Below are 15,081 nucleotides of genomic sequence, written 5' to 3'. Positions count from 1 at the left end.
CTAACTTCTGTATCGATTATTTCTTCAGGTCTCCTTGGGATTTTTAAAGTAAACTTAGATCTAAACTGTCTGAACAATGATGATTTTTCTATGTATTTAACAAGAAACATGGATTGCTATATTTCTCACATTGGTATTCCACATATCATCTCTGCCTAGTGAGCTCTTTCAGATATGTAACAATGATCAAGTATGCTGAGAGTATTCCCATCACACATAGGATTTATCTCTTGTGTGAGTTTTTTTCATGTATTTCCCTTACAATCTGGCTGCTGAAAGTGTCTCCACTTGCTTACATAGCCAGTGGTTCGTCCCAGTGTGAATTCTTTCATGTGTTTTGCAATGACTATATGCAGTAAAAGCTTTGCCACATTGTTATATACATAGGCTTTCTCACCAGTGTGAAGTCATAGATGTATTTTACAAAATCCATGTGTGGTGAAAGCTTTCCCACATTCTTCACATACACACAGGGTTTCTCAACCATGCAAATTTTTTCATGTATTGGACAAGGAGCATTTCTGCTGAAACCTTTCCCACATTCCTTACATATGTATGTTTTCTGCCCTGTGTGAAGATTTTGATGCATTATGCAATATGTACATGTGCTGAAGCCATTCTCCTGATGCCTACATACACTGGTTTTATATTGAATGTGAACTTTCATGTTTTTTACAATCTCCCTGTGTTTTAAAAGCTTTCCCACATTGCTTACACACATATGGTTTCTCTCCAGTGTGAATTCTTTCATGTTCCTTACAATGTCCAGGTCTGGTAAAAGCTTTCCCACATTGCTTACATACATAGGGTTTCACTCCAGTGTGAATACTTTCATGAACCTTACAATTTGCACGTGTGTTAAAAGCTTTCCCACATTGCTTACATATATAGGGTTTCTCTCCAGTGTGAATTCTTTCATGTTTCTTACAGTATCCCCATGTGTTAAAAGCTTTCCCACATTGCTTACATACATACGGTTTCTCTCCAGTGTGAATTCTTTCATGAACCTTATAACTTGCACGTGTGTTAAAAGCTTTCCCACATTGCTTACATACATACGGTTTCTCTCCAGTGTGAATTCTTTCATGTTCCTTACAATATCTAGGTCTGGTAAAAGCTTTCCCACATGCCTTACATACATAGGGTTTCTCTCCAGTGTGAATTCTTTCATGATTCTTACAAACTCCCTGTGTTTTAAAAGCTTTCCCACATTGCTTACATACATACGGTTTCTCTCCAGTGTGAATTCTTTCATGAACCTTATAACTTGCACGTGTGTTAAAAGCTTTCCCACATTGCTTACATACATATGGTTTCTCTCCAGTGTGAATTCTTTCATGTTCCTTACAACGTCCAGGTCTGGTAAAAGCTTTCCCACATTGCTTACATACATAGGGTTTCACTCCAGTGTGAATACTTTCATGAACCTTACAATTTGCACGTGTGTTAAAAGCTTTCCCACATTGCTTACACACATAGGGTTTCTCTCCAGTGTGAATTCTTACATGAACCTTACAATATGCACGTGTTTTAAAAACTTTCCCACATTGCTTACATACATAGGGTTTCCCTCCACTGCAATATTTTTCATGGCTCTGAACATCCTGGTGTGTTTCTGTTTCTTTCACATTCACATTACCTTCTGCAGTACAAAGGAATACTTCTTTACACTGCTTCCAAGATGTATGTCCATAAGATTTCCCTAGCTTGTCATTTCTGTAAAGAAAAAATCACATATAGGATTTATAACCATATTACTAAGCTTGTCTTGGAGAGTTGAACAAAACTGTTTGCAGTCTCACTGTTTGCATCCCCACTTCATATGTTTCACTTTTGTATTTCATAACTATTTCTATGATCAGCATTTGTAATCATCATCTTGTGATTTCTTACTGTTTTTTTCACTTTGAAAGCAGTATTATTTCTACTTATTTTGTCTTGTTTAATCTTTCCTTATATTAAATTTAAAAAAAGAAAAATTCACTGTGAAATTGGTCTCCGTTTAATGACTGCATTAATATCAAGTTCTGTTTTTAATGCCTGCTAATAAATTCTAACCAAGAAGCAACAGAATGGCCTTGTAAGATATGTTGAAAACAACCATTCTGAAAAGACTGGTACACGTTTGGAAATCTTAAAAGTTGGCACTTTGAAATGCATAATCTTTAGCTTCACTTTGGGTATGGGTACGTATGTGTATCATATGCAGATTATTCTCATATGTTTCCCCATCACAATCTCCCTTCTGTCCTTAATCTGTAGTTCCCTTTTCCATATGGTCAGTCTATTTTTCTCTAACAACTCTGTTTTATTTCTTTCCACATTTTGTATTTTGGTTTCTCATCTAAAAGAAAGCCAGTGACCTTTTAGGTTTTATAGGTGAGTTATTTCACTGAATTGATGGGTGAAAGACCTATCTAATTCTTATGGCAAATGACATTATATTATTTATTTTTTGACGTTCTATAGCACATTTTTTCCATTCTGGGCTGGGAATGAGCAACAGATATTAGCATAAATCTATAGCTTTTTTAAAATATATTTTAAGAGATTTTCATAGATCATTAAGCTGTGAAGTTTGAACTTGAAATTGCCATTCTGCAAAATCTGATTCCTAGTGTGCTGGGTTTACAAGAATGCAAAATCACAGAGAGTCTATTAACATTTTCCTTCTCCACAAATCCAGTGATAGATAGATAAGCTTCAAGGCCTGATCTGTTATAACTTGATCTGCTTTGTATATGAGTAAGCATGTATCAGTATTTTATGCAGATTTTGTGATTTTAAAAATATACAGGACAAGTATGAGGGGATCAATTTCTAGAGACAACTGCATACTGATATTAAAAATGAGTGCACTAACATTCCACCAGCCTACTAAGAATATTAGTCAGAATCGCCGATTGTCTACAGCATGGCTTGGAAACATGAGCACTCAGTTTTATTTCAAATTCTATTGCAATCTTAGCAATTGTTAGATAATGAATGTCTTGTATTCACATATATATATGGGTAGAAAAACTAAAGGCAGAATGTCATAACTCAAAGTGTATGCCTTTCGTACACATCTATATGCAATGTCATACATTTTCATGATTTAATTCCCTCATATATACACTAGCTTATACATCTTTGGAGAATATTACTGACATTAAATTGAATGGTGCCTCATTTCTTTGCTGATCATTTTTTACTGACTCACTAATTACTCAGGAACATTCCTCTCCTTGCGAGTGTGAATTACCTTAAGTTTCTCCAGTAAATTTTGCCTTCTTTTTCAGCTTCCTGGATATCCCCAAGTCCTCCTGAATTGTAGACATAGAAATACCAGGACTCAGTTGAATAATACATACAAATTAATAGATTTTGTTTAGATTTATGATATAATGTGTCCAGGTCTGAGCTATTTTTAAAAATATTTTCATATTCTTTTTAACAAAACAGCACTAATGAGCAACAAATAATATTCTGACAGCATGAGTGCCAAAAAAGATTTCATCCTTACCTATTGCAGCCATGTTCCTAAAGATTTCACCCATCACATCTCTGTAGAGGTTCTTTTGGGATGGACTCAGCAAACTCCACTCCTCACTGCTGAAGTTCACAACCACATCCTCAAAGATCACCGCCTCCTAAAGGATCATACATATATTTCTCAAAGGAAGCTTGAGACCCCAGGTTTGCGATATCTTAAATTCTCTCCTACAAATCTGAATCAAAAGCAAAGTGTGGTGGTGCATATCTATAATCCCAGCACTCAAAAGGTGAGACAGGAAGGCATCAGTGAGGTCAGGCCAATTCTAGGCTCTATAGGGTGTTCAAATCCAGCTGATATACATACAGAAAGCTTTTCTCAATAAAACAAAACTAAACTCAACAAATAAAGGCAAACAAAACAGCTGAATGAAGACTGATTTGTTCAAATTTAAATCTATGTCTTGGTCTTTAATTTTGTGTCTATATACATTTTTGAAGACAGCAAATTTGATACTAGATTGCAACTCACTGCTAATATAACAGCCAAATAGGAGCACTGATTCTTGTGCTGAGTCATGGCAAGATTCCCTGTGCTCTTTCTCTAAAGCAGAGCTCACAGTGAGAAGCCTGCAGGACCAGCAACCACAAAGCACAGAGGCAGATAAATGTCTCATCAATTGCCTTGGAAGCCAAGCAAGCACCTCCTCTCCCTAGTCAGTGGTGGCAGTCTGGAAAACTGCAGCCCTTCCAGGGGGATAACCAGCAGCAGCTCCTAAGATCCGTTCTATGTTGGAACTTAGGGCGCTGTGAAACCAAACAACCAGCCTGTCTCCCTAGTAAGCAACACTGAACCTACTGATGCACCACCTAGAATCAAACATCCCACTTCCCTACCCCTCTTCTCCTGTCACCCCACATTAGCAAATGGGAACCAGAAATCTGAGCATCTCCTGGAATGTAGACCATAGCAAATAAGGGGGACTTCCTTCTACTATCTCCTTGAAGGAAAACGTTTTTATTATTGTTTCACTCTATTCTGATTAATGGTACTGCTCAATTCAATATTCTGTTTTGATAAGTTCTATAATGTTCTGCATTTCATCTCATTTTGATATATGTGATTAAAGAACAACTATGATAAAGATAACAAAATATACTGTGATACATATTACTGTTATCCCAGTAACCTGTTGTGACGTTGTGTACCAATTTCACTGTGTGATCTTAGTTGACCTTAAGCTGCCTTGTTCTGTTCTATTTTACCAATTTCAAAATTAAATAAAAAATCTCAGTAATCACTTTGATAGACTACAGATGATGTCTCTTCAAATCTCATTTAGGCCAATGAGCACTTTGTTCTTAATATACTTAAGCAGCATTTTGAAACATGAATTTGGTTTCATAGAACAAAACATAAATAACATCAAATATGGTATATAAATAATAACTCAAGTGTTAGTGGAAAACAGCTGTATTTTAAAAATATGTATATAAAATGAAACCAGGCCCAAGCTGTAAATTAAACATCACTGTCACCAAGTGATCACTTTCAATTCAAATATAAGAAATATATCTTGGGAGGCTGGTGAAGGATTTCTTCCTTGAATTTGGGGCTTTCCTAACTTACAGAGCTGTCGAAAATAGAAAACCCTGATTGAGACACCGAACAGACAAAGTGAAACTTAAAAAGAGACTGCATAACACACCTTTGGTTAGTTTTAAAAAAAATTATAGCCACACAATACAGAAAAATTCCAACAATATTCAACACTTTCTCAGAAACAATGTGGATATCGTCCATACTACACAGAAAATATTTTCATAGTTGCGTATTTAGCTCAGTGTCATGAACACCTGCCTGGAAAGCATAGGTCATGCGTTTGATCCTTGGTACAAAAAAATTGAAAATTTCAGCTTCATGACAATGGGGCATAATTAGAGATAATCAAATTAGATCTCACGTATGGAACACAAAAATTATGGGTTGACAGGGATGTGGAATACTGATTGTTGCCAGAGCTGGTGTTGATCACCTCAATGAAGCAATCAGAACCCAACTTAACTTCACACTTACTCTAAGAACTACCTGACTTTCAGTGAAGACGCTCTCTGTTGTATGTCCTGCTATTTGCTGCCTGCATCCTGTCAGCCACTTCCACATCTTTTCCACACTCCTCTGATCCATCCAAAGCAGAAAACCCTTCATGCCTAACTATCGATATCATTGCAAAATTTCTATTTAGGGCTTCTCATTTGCACCACTTAGATAAGTCCACTGTAGAGAATTTCCATATTTAAACTGTCTATTAACCAAGCTACTAAATCAGCTCTTAATTCAGAGGTGACACCCCTATTCCTTTCCATTCAGAAGGGTATCACGTGTATATGACCATGCAAATGTGTAAATTTTGGCATTTTTCGATGAGAATTTAACAAGTAGCCCTTTCTGGAATCTGTCCTTCACAAATTTTTACCCCGTCCTTGATAACACTTTCATATTTACTTCATTTTTCTCAGACTTCAAAACTCTATGGCTGTTCTCACAAACCTAGTCTGTGAGCAAGGGTACCACCTAAATAATTAAGTATGTTCAGAAATTATTTTGCACTAATCTGTATAATACACAGGAGTTCACCAGTTGTTTGGGAAGCCTTTCTCTGCTGAGGCACAGTACTACATATCTCTGAATTCTCAGACCTTTGTCACTACCTGTCATGAGGATGGAAATAGGAGAACATACTATAAAATTAGGAGATCACTATAAATACAAAAAAGCCCAAGTTTAAGTTGAGCCATTGTGGCTATGAGGCCCTGCATTACATACATTAATAAACTCTGGACATTCCAGATCTGTTACTCTGCAGAAAGAGAGCATAGACCTAGATCATTACAGCTCTACAAGCTACAAAAGCATCATAGTCAGGGTCTTCCCAAGCTCCGCCCAATGACTAAGATGGTGGACTTACAGGCTAGCAGTGAATTTTAAAGATGATACTTGAGTCTGCTGCTGTCATAGTGAAGCCAGGGTTCTGGGGACCCCAAATTACCCTTGCCAACAGCAAGAGGCAAAAGGAATAGTGAATGACCCATGGCCAAAGCTGGAGGACCTCAGGAGCTGGAGCTAACTGAATACCTGAGGCTCCAGACACTGGTACTACTCCTAAACACTTGTAACTGATTTTGCACAATCCACGCTATTTCTGGGCGCCTATCCACAACCTCACCATTCCATGGCTACAGGATCTCTCAGGTTCTTTGCCAAGCAGGCCACAGGACACCAAAAGTACTAAATGAGATCCAGCAAGCATTTTGCTACCACTATTGTACTCAGAATAGGTGAATCATGCTGAGACACCAGAACAGACAGAAGTCACAGCCCGCAGTGGCCCACCTGATTGGACAGTTCATATAGCCTGCCCCTTCATCACTGATTGACTCCTGCTCTACTGCCCTCCTTCTGAGTCAAGAATAAACAGAGAAAGGAGCCCCTCTCTGCGAGAGAGGATCCCAAATAATAGACTGTATTGCAGAGACTTCTGGAGCTGCCATTCTTCTACAGTGGTGATCTCAGCTCGACAGAGGAGTGTTTGTACTGAAGTGCTTTCCTCAGGCTTTTAATTTTCAAATCCATTTGATTTCAAGGAAAAAAGAACACATCAACTAAAATTAAATTCCAAAACATGTCAATCAGGGGGCAACAATGGTATATACATTGCACACTGTCATCCCCAGAACATAAACCCAGAGCACAAGACATCTGTACTCAATTTTCTAAACAGTACTGTTAACAAGGTCCTGAGTCATTTAAATACTATTGGCTTGAGACATGGCTAGGTCCCCCAAGGAGCCCATGCAGGAGACCAGATACCTTGCAACTATGGCGTAGACTGACACGTCATGCTATGGGCCAAGGCTCAAGACAAATGATAAGCAAATTCATCCATATCCTAAGGATTGATATTCTAAATAGTTCCCTAGCACTCTGAGGAAGTCAGGAGTCACCATTTAAAGAAATGTATCCTTATCCTAAAGATTGACATTCTAAATAGTTCCTATCATCCTGAGGAACTCAGGAGTCACCCTCCCAAACCCCTAAGGGAAGAGACACAGCTGCCTAAGAATGCCTGCTTTCTATGTGACTCCCTTCCCCCTTTGTTCCCAATTAAATCAACTTTACCTGAACTTATAATCTTATTGGCTACCATAACTCTGTCCCATCTTATGCCCATCTGCATTGTGAGTTCCTAGTTTTCCCCACCTTAAACTCACTTCACCACATGATTTTACTCTATAAAGGTCCCTAGAATGGACAGTGTTTGGCAACCTGCTCAGGATACCTTCTCTCTCTCAGGCAGCTTTTTTTCTCTGAATAAGTATAATCTTCTCTTAATCTCTGTTGTTCCTAAAATTCATTCTTTGACTTTACAGGACAAAAACCTAATATCAGACATAGTAGACCGGGAGATTCATTTCAGGATAACAATATCAGTATAAACGTTTCTCTTTCTTGAAGTCAGAGAAATCAGTAATTGTTTGTATCACACATAGTTGATCTCACCATGCCATGAATACTTGCATTGAAGGCTTTAACCCTGCTTTTAAGTGCTGCTTCTTTTTCTGAAACTGAACTGATCTGTAATTTTGGTTATGGTATTGACAATGCATTAAGGAATTGACTCAAAATATTTCTTATGAATGGTTTAACAACAGCCATGGAGAAAGACAGATAGCAAAAATTCTTTGTTTTGATTTCTTCATTCAAATCAAAGGATGTACTTGAAAGAGCTTTGCCCTTCAAACAATTACAGGACCTCATGGTTGTAGTTCAAGGTAGAAGAATGTGAAATCAGGGATGCTTACTCATATGGCCACTTCCTCTTTTCTCCTTGAATACAACTTCCTCTTGCTTTCCCAGGGGCCTAAAGAAAATTCCCATCAGCTCCTAGCATGACATCAATGTCCCCTCCAAGCACCACATCCAGTCAAAAGTCACATATACCCCATAAACCCATAGTCATTGGGGGGGGGAGCCAAACCCTTGGTGGCTGTGAGCTCCTCTCCACATTCTTTAAATAAAAGGCCACTTTTATATTTCTGATATTCTGCTTCTCTATTGTGCTAATTTAACTCTTCGGTAATCTCAGTAATCTAACCCACTTTAAACCTATCTCATCACATGATTTTATTCCATAAGGTCTCTAGAAAAGACACAGTCTTTTGCTACAAGCTCAGAATCCCTCCTGTTTTTCTCGGATAGAAGCTTTCAGATAGAATTTTTGGTGTAGTAAAAAAGAGAATACAAAGTCAAAATGGCCTTTATTCTAAGAATATGGGGAGAACCCCATGACCACTGGGGGTCTGGCCTTTTCTTCTGGAAATATGTGGGCGGCATACATATAGTTTTTGACTTGGGTGGTGCTTAAATAAAGGTGGCATTGCTGATATGCAAGTAGCTGATTGAGATTCTTTTCTGGCCACAGGTAGGTTGAATAGGGGAGAGGAAAGTGACTTCAAGGTAAAAGTCCCCTGGTTCCACCTCCCAATTCCAAAATATCCTATTTAGAGCAAAATACTTTCACTTTCTATCTCTCAATAAATATATTCTGCTCTTCAACTCTGTTGTTCCTAAAATTCATTCTTGCACTTTAGCGAACACAAACTCATACCAGACATAGAAGTTCAGGAATTTCATTCCACTATATCATGGTATGGTTGCCGGTATTTCTAACTAACTCAGCTGCCTGTAACTTTAAGAATTGTTTATCAATTTGACTTGGGGTTATTGTAGCAAATAAAATGTTCTTAATGGATATAGGGAAATATATCACTAAATTGAAAAAAATGATTATCACAGTTTTTCTAGCTAGCATCAGCCAATATTTTCAACTTTCAAGTATATGGGAAAACAAAAAATAAAAACAACTCAGAAAATAGCAATCCTGTAGGGTACAGTACATCATTTACTGTAATTGCCATGTTATCTGCAGGTATTTCATAGACCACAAAGGAAACATTAAGCCTATTAACAAGTATCAGTTTCAATAAATGTGCTCACTCATAGCACTGCATCACTGACAAATGCGAGTTTTTTTTTTTTTTTTATGAGGGATTGAACTCATGACCTTGTGCTCTCCAGGCAGCTTCTTGTATAACTGACCTCAATCCCCAGAACCAACAACTTTAGATACTAAATATGACTATTAACAATGTTTAATTTGCCCTTGACATATTTAGTTATAAATTTTGTAAACTTACATTTTCACAAATGAAATGATTTTCTTTCCTTGCAGTTTAAATTACTTTTGTTTATAGGTACCAGGGATCAAAGTTACAACCTAGCACTTTCCAGGCAGACGTTTCTGCCTGCTGAGCTTAAAGCCCTGGCCTGTATTAATGAATATTTTAAATGTATTAACATCACTTTATCCATTCAAATACTATTGTGATTTTAGCAAAGGATGTCAATGTAGACAGTAATTGATATACAATCATAGAGGAACTGGAACCTTCAAGAGTCAATGCAAAAAACTAATACAACAATCACTGCTACAGGCACAGTTGAAGAAAGCCAGACCTGAAGGTGAAGATGAAGTGACCAGGTCTACATGCTCCTGAAGAGAGAAACAACAGCTTCAAATGTACTACAGTTACCACCACCTCCTCCAGGAAGTTCAGATGGGCATCAATTACCATAATCAATGACCAGAACAACTGGACTATTGTTCCCACAAAATGCCTTGGCTCTTCCCACATACCTTTTCTGGCTGACTTGTTCTTCTGATGAATAATATTAGTTAAGCAGCCATAAGTTTATAGGTTGAATGTAGTCTGAGACCCACACTGTACCCACATTGTGGCTTTCCTGTATAAATGACCCCTGACAATAGGTCTGTGGACAAACACTGAAGACCACTCCTGAAAATTCAAGGCTAGTCTTCTCTCTTTTTTTCTAAGAAAATTTTTGAACTTCTTTTGGTTTGTGATTCCTTTCTCAATGTTGTGAGCCATAAAACTTGGTGCATTTGACATCAAACAGGGCAGGATTATATTTTTCTTATTTCAATTTAAATATGAAATTCTGCTAAAGGCCATGTTCCAAAGCCTGGATTTCAAGCTGCTTGTTTGCCATGAATTTAACATTTCCATGAGCTTTTAAAAGTCCTCATTCTAGTGAACTGCAAATGTATTGGAGGAAGGAGGTCATTGTTGTGCTGTAGCACAGTAGGTGCCATTCCTAAATCTGTTTTTGTCACTGCCTCCTGAATGCCACTACATAGCCTTCCTTCTTCTGCAGCATCATTCAATAAATCCCATTTTGCATAAGTCAACTTTCACTCAGCTCTATAATTTTTTTAGTAGTCTTTCTGTCACCTTGGTTGTTTATGTTTTTCATTTTAGTTTTTTGATTTAAAGACATAGTCTCACTTAGGAGTTCTGGCCAGCCTACTCACTATGTAGGTTAGCCTGTCTTTGAATACATGGCCATTCTCCTGTTTCAGTCTCTTCATCACTAGGGAAAAGAGGTGGGCATTATAACACATGGCATTTGTCTTTTTTCTCCTCACTTTTCACTATTATTCTTTCATTTCAGTGGCAATGTCATTTAATCCTGTTGTTTGCTTGTGTTAGTAAAGGTTTCTGCAGCTTGAGTTGAGTTTGTGAACAACAATATAGGAAGACAAGCAAACCAATTGAGAAATGTGGAATTTCATTAGCTGGTCTCAGGACTGAAGAGACCAAGAAAGCTCTTCCATCTGCTGCTTCCCCTTCCCTTCTCCCTTCAAATCCAACTAGGTTAAGTTTTAACTTCCTAGAGGCCACAAAACAAAGGCCTGAGGTAATAGCTCCTGACATCCTGGGTCTTCCCTATCCAGAAGCCCCATCACAAATTGTGTTAATTACATCAGATTGTATTAGATTGTACATTTTTCACAAAAATAGCTTCGTTTATATCATAGTAATACCTGTAACTTGGTATTGTATCACAGTAATACCTGTAACTGTAAATGTGTGTCTTCCTTTTTCTCTGGGTAAAAGATTGATATGTTAATCAATGCTGTCTTCTGTAAAGAGTTGTAAAATCTTACCTAATTGATATGCTAACCATTGTTGCCCTCTACAAATAGAACGGTTGTGGTGCTAAAGTAAGGTAATTAAGGTTGTTAATTGCTGTTAGACTTTTCTATTCAGGAGGCCTTGTGGTGCGAGTTTCCAAACTATGTGCAGCTCCACCCCCACAGGAACTAGTGTTCTTAAACGGTTAAGACAAACAGTCTTAACCTAAGGCAGATCTCTCAGTCATGAGACAAACGCCCATTCCTAAGAAATGCCACCCCTTCTAGGGAGACACTCCCTTGCCCCACTAAAAAACCCAATCCCTTAAGGACAGCTCACCATCAGCTCTGCTCTAACCGCTATGATTGGCTTCTGTAACAACGCTTGCTTGCTTTGTTGTTTTAGGCCTTAAAAGGCACAGCCCTGCTCCAGTAAGGGGTTCTAGGTTTCCACCTGTTTGGAGGACCCCGTGTACACGGAATAATAAAAACCCCTTTTGTTTTTACATGAGAGTGAGGCCCTTGGAGTATTCCTCGTGACACCGGTCTAACAGGACCACTTGTATAAAAACCCCTACCCCCATTTCAGGATCTAAAGAAGAGGCTTTGAACTGGAAAGTTACAGATATTTTAAAAGATAGAATCACAAAAAGATCCTGTTGGAAATCATTTAGCTAGAATCTTATAATAATTTTTGGATGACAACTGTATTCTGCTTCTTTTGTTGAGCAGGTTAATTTTTTTCTTTGGGTACAGCTCATTTTGCTTTTCTCCTGGGTCTTCTACCCTGAGTGATTTTTCCATTTTTCTGGGTGAAATACAGGGCACTAGTTAAATGCAAAGCTCAAGATGGCATCTATTATGCCAATCTACAACACAGCTAAGTTACAAGCCTCAATATTTTCTAGGGTAAAACCACACATATCTATAATCCCAGCACTCAAGAGGCTGATGCAGGATGTCTGCTTTGAGCTTAGGGCAATTCTGCACTCCATAAAGTGTTCAAATTTAGCTGATGTACGTAGAGAAAACCTGTCTCAATAAAACAAACTAAACTAAACAAATAAAACCCACATAACAGCTGAATCAAGACTGATTTCTTAAAATCTTAATTCCAAATCTTGGGAATTAATTGCTTGTACATACACATATTTTGAGACAGCAAATTTGATGCCATAATGCAACTCACAGCTAATGTAACAGCCAAATAGGAGCATTGATTCTTATGCTATGTCACTGCAAGTGTCGCTGTGTGCTGGGCTTGGTGGCTCAAGACTGTCATCCCAGCACTCCAGAGGCTGAGGTGGGAGGATCCTTGCGAGTTTGAGACCAGCCTGGGCTGCAAAGTGAGCTCAAGGCCAGCCTGAACTGCATAGTGAGACGCTGTCTCAAAAAAAGACAAAAAAAAAAAAAAAAAAAGAGTCGCTGTGCATTGTCTCTAATGCAGAGCTAATAGTGAGAGCCTGCAGGACCAGCATCCTTGAAGCACAGAGGCAGACAAATATCTCATCCATCACTTTGATGTAAGACCAATGATATCTCTTCAAATCTGAATTAGGCCACTGAGTCCTTTGTTCTTAATATACTTAAGCAGCATTTTGATATTTGAATTTGGTTTCACAGAACAAAACATAAATAACATCAAATATGGTACATAAATAATAACTCAAATGTTCATGGAAAACTGTTGTATGTAAAAAACGTATAAACAATGAAACCAGGTGCAAGCTTCAAATTATAGCTCAGTGTCAATAAGTGATCACTTTCCATTCAGATATAAGAAATATATCTTGGGAGGCTGATGCAGGACAACTGTCTTGAGTTTGGGGCTAGCATAAGTTACAGAGCTGTCTGAAATAGAGAAACCCTCACTGAGATACTGCACAGACAATGTGAAACTTGAAAAGTGACTGCATAAGACACCTTTGGTTTGCTTTAAAAAGTTATAGCCATACAATATAGAAAAATTGCACAATATTCAACATTTTCTGAGGAACAAGGTTGATATCATCTATAACATACAGAAAACAGTTTCAGAGCTGGGTATTTAGCTAGCAGCATGAAAACCTAACCTGCAAGCTTGAGATCATGAGTTCGATCCTTGGTACAAAAAACATTCAAATTTCACCTTCATGATACTGGGTCATAATTCAAGATAATCAAAACTAGATCTCAAGTGAACAACACAGAATTCATGGGTTGACAGGGATGTGGAATACTGACTCTTACCAGAGCTTGTGCTATTCACCTCAAGGAAGGTATCATAATTTAACTTTAACTGCATGCTTACCCTAAGAACTACCTGACTTTCAGTGAAGACCCTCTCTGTTGTATGTCCTGCTATTTGCACACTGTGTCCTGCCAGTCACTTCCACAACCTTTCCATGCTCATCTGATCCACCCTAAGCAGAAAACCCTTCATGACTTAACTACTGATATCCCTGCACAATTTCAATTTAGGGCATCTCTTTACACGAATTAGTAAAGTCCATTACAGAGCATTTCCATATTTAAACAATGTATATGATCAACCACGCTATTAAATCACCTCTTCATTCAGAGATGACACCCATATTCCTTTCCATTCAGAAGGAAATCACGTGTATATGTTCATGCAAATGACTAAATTTAGGCATTTTTCAAAGAGAATTTAACACGCAGCCGTTTCTGGAATTTATCCTTAGCAAGCACACTTTACCCTGGCCTTGATGACACTTTTATATCTGCTTCATTTTTCTCAAAATTCAAACCTCTATGGCTGTTCTCACAAACATACATTATGAGCACATGTGTCACATAAAGAATGCTCAGAAATTCTTTGCACTGTTATTTATCATACACAGGAGTTCACCAGGTGTTTGGAAAGCCTTCCTCCACTGAAGTATATCACTACACATCCCTGAATTCTCATAATCTTTGCCAACACCTGTCATGGGGTTGAAAATGTGAGAACATAGTATAAATTTAGGTGATCACAAAATACATAAATGCATAACTTTAAGGAGAGCAGTTGTGGCTATGAGGTCCTGCAGCACAGACAATTACAAACTTCTGGCTTTCAGATCTGTTGCTGACAGGAATGAGAGCAGAGACCTGGCTTATTACAGCTGCACCCAGCTTGAAAACACATCGGAATCAGGCTCTCCTCATGCCCCGTCCTGGGCCCAGACTTGGAGGAGCAAGGTCAGCAGGCGATTTCAAAAATGGCCTTGTGGCCTGGATGTATCACAGTGGTGACAGCGTTCTAGGGACCCAGAACTGTCCTGGCCCCAGTGAGAGGTAAAAGAGACAGAGGATGACTCACTGCTAGCACTAGACGACCTTAGGGTCTGAGGCTAAGCACACAGGCTCTAGACAGCACAGCTGCTTCTCGCCACTTTTTTTTTTCTTTTCTTTTTCTGTCTTTCTTTCTTTCTTTTTTTTTTTTTTTGGTCTTTTTCCTTTTTATTGGTACCGGGGATCGAACTTATGACTGCCTGCTTTTATGGCAGGCACTTATGCAGCTGAGCTAAACCCCAGCCCCTTCAAACCACTTCTAACTGGTCTCAAG

The 15,081-nt window shown here is 38.2% G+C and overlaps 1 protein-coding gene across 1 annotated transcript in view; it reads right to left on the bottom strand.

Moving 5' to 3' along the window:
* LOC134474487 (zinc finger protein 791-like) overlaps nucleotides 1-15,081 on the bottom strand; it is a 175,378-nt gene that overhangs the window by 30,775 nt on the left and 129,522 nt on the right. The window contains exon 2 of the mRNA XM_063242658.1: nucleotides 699-1,201. Within this exon, the coding sequence (XP_063098728.1) occupies nucleotides 699-1,201 (503 nt within the window). The remainder of the gene's footprint in view (nucleotides 1-698; nucleotides 1,202-15,081) is intronic.

Source organism: Cavia porcellus, unplaced genomic scaffold (genome assembly GCF_034190915.1).
Source record: "Cavia porcellus strain 051 isolate PalLab524CR breed Dunkin Hartley unplaced genomic scaffold, mCavPor4.1 scaffold_32, whole genome shotgun sequence".
Lineage (NCBI taxonomy): Eukaryota > Metazoa > Chordata > Mammalia > Rodentia > Caviidae > Cavia > Cavia porcellus.
Note: the sequence above shows the minus strand (reverse complement) of the source record. Positions and strands in the feature narration are given on the sequence as shown.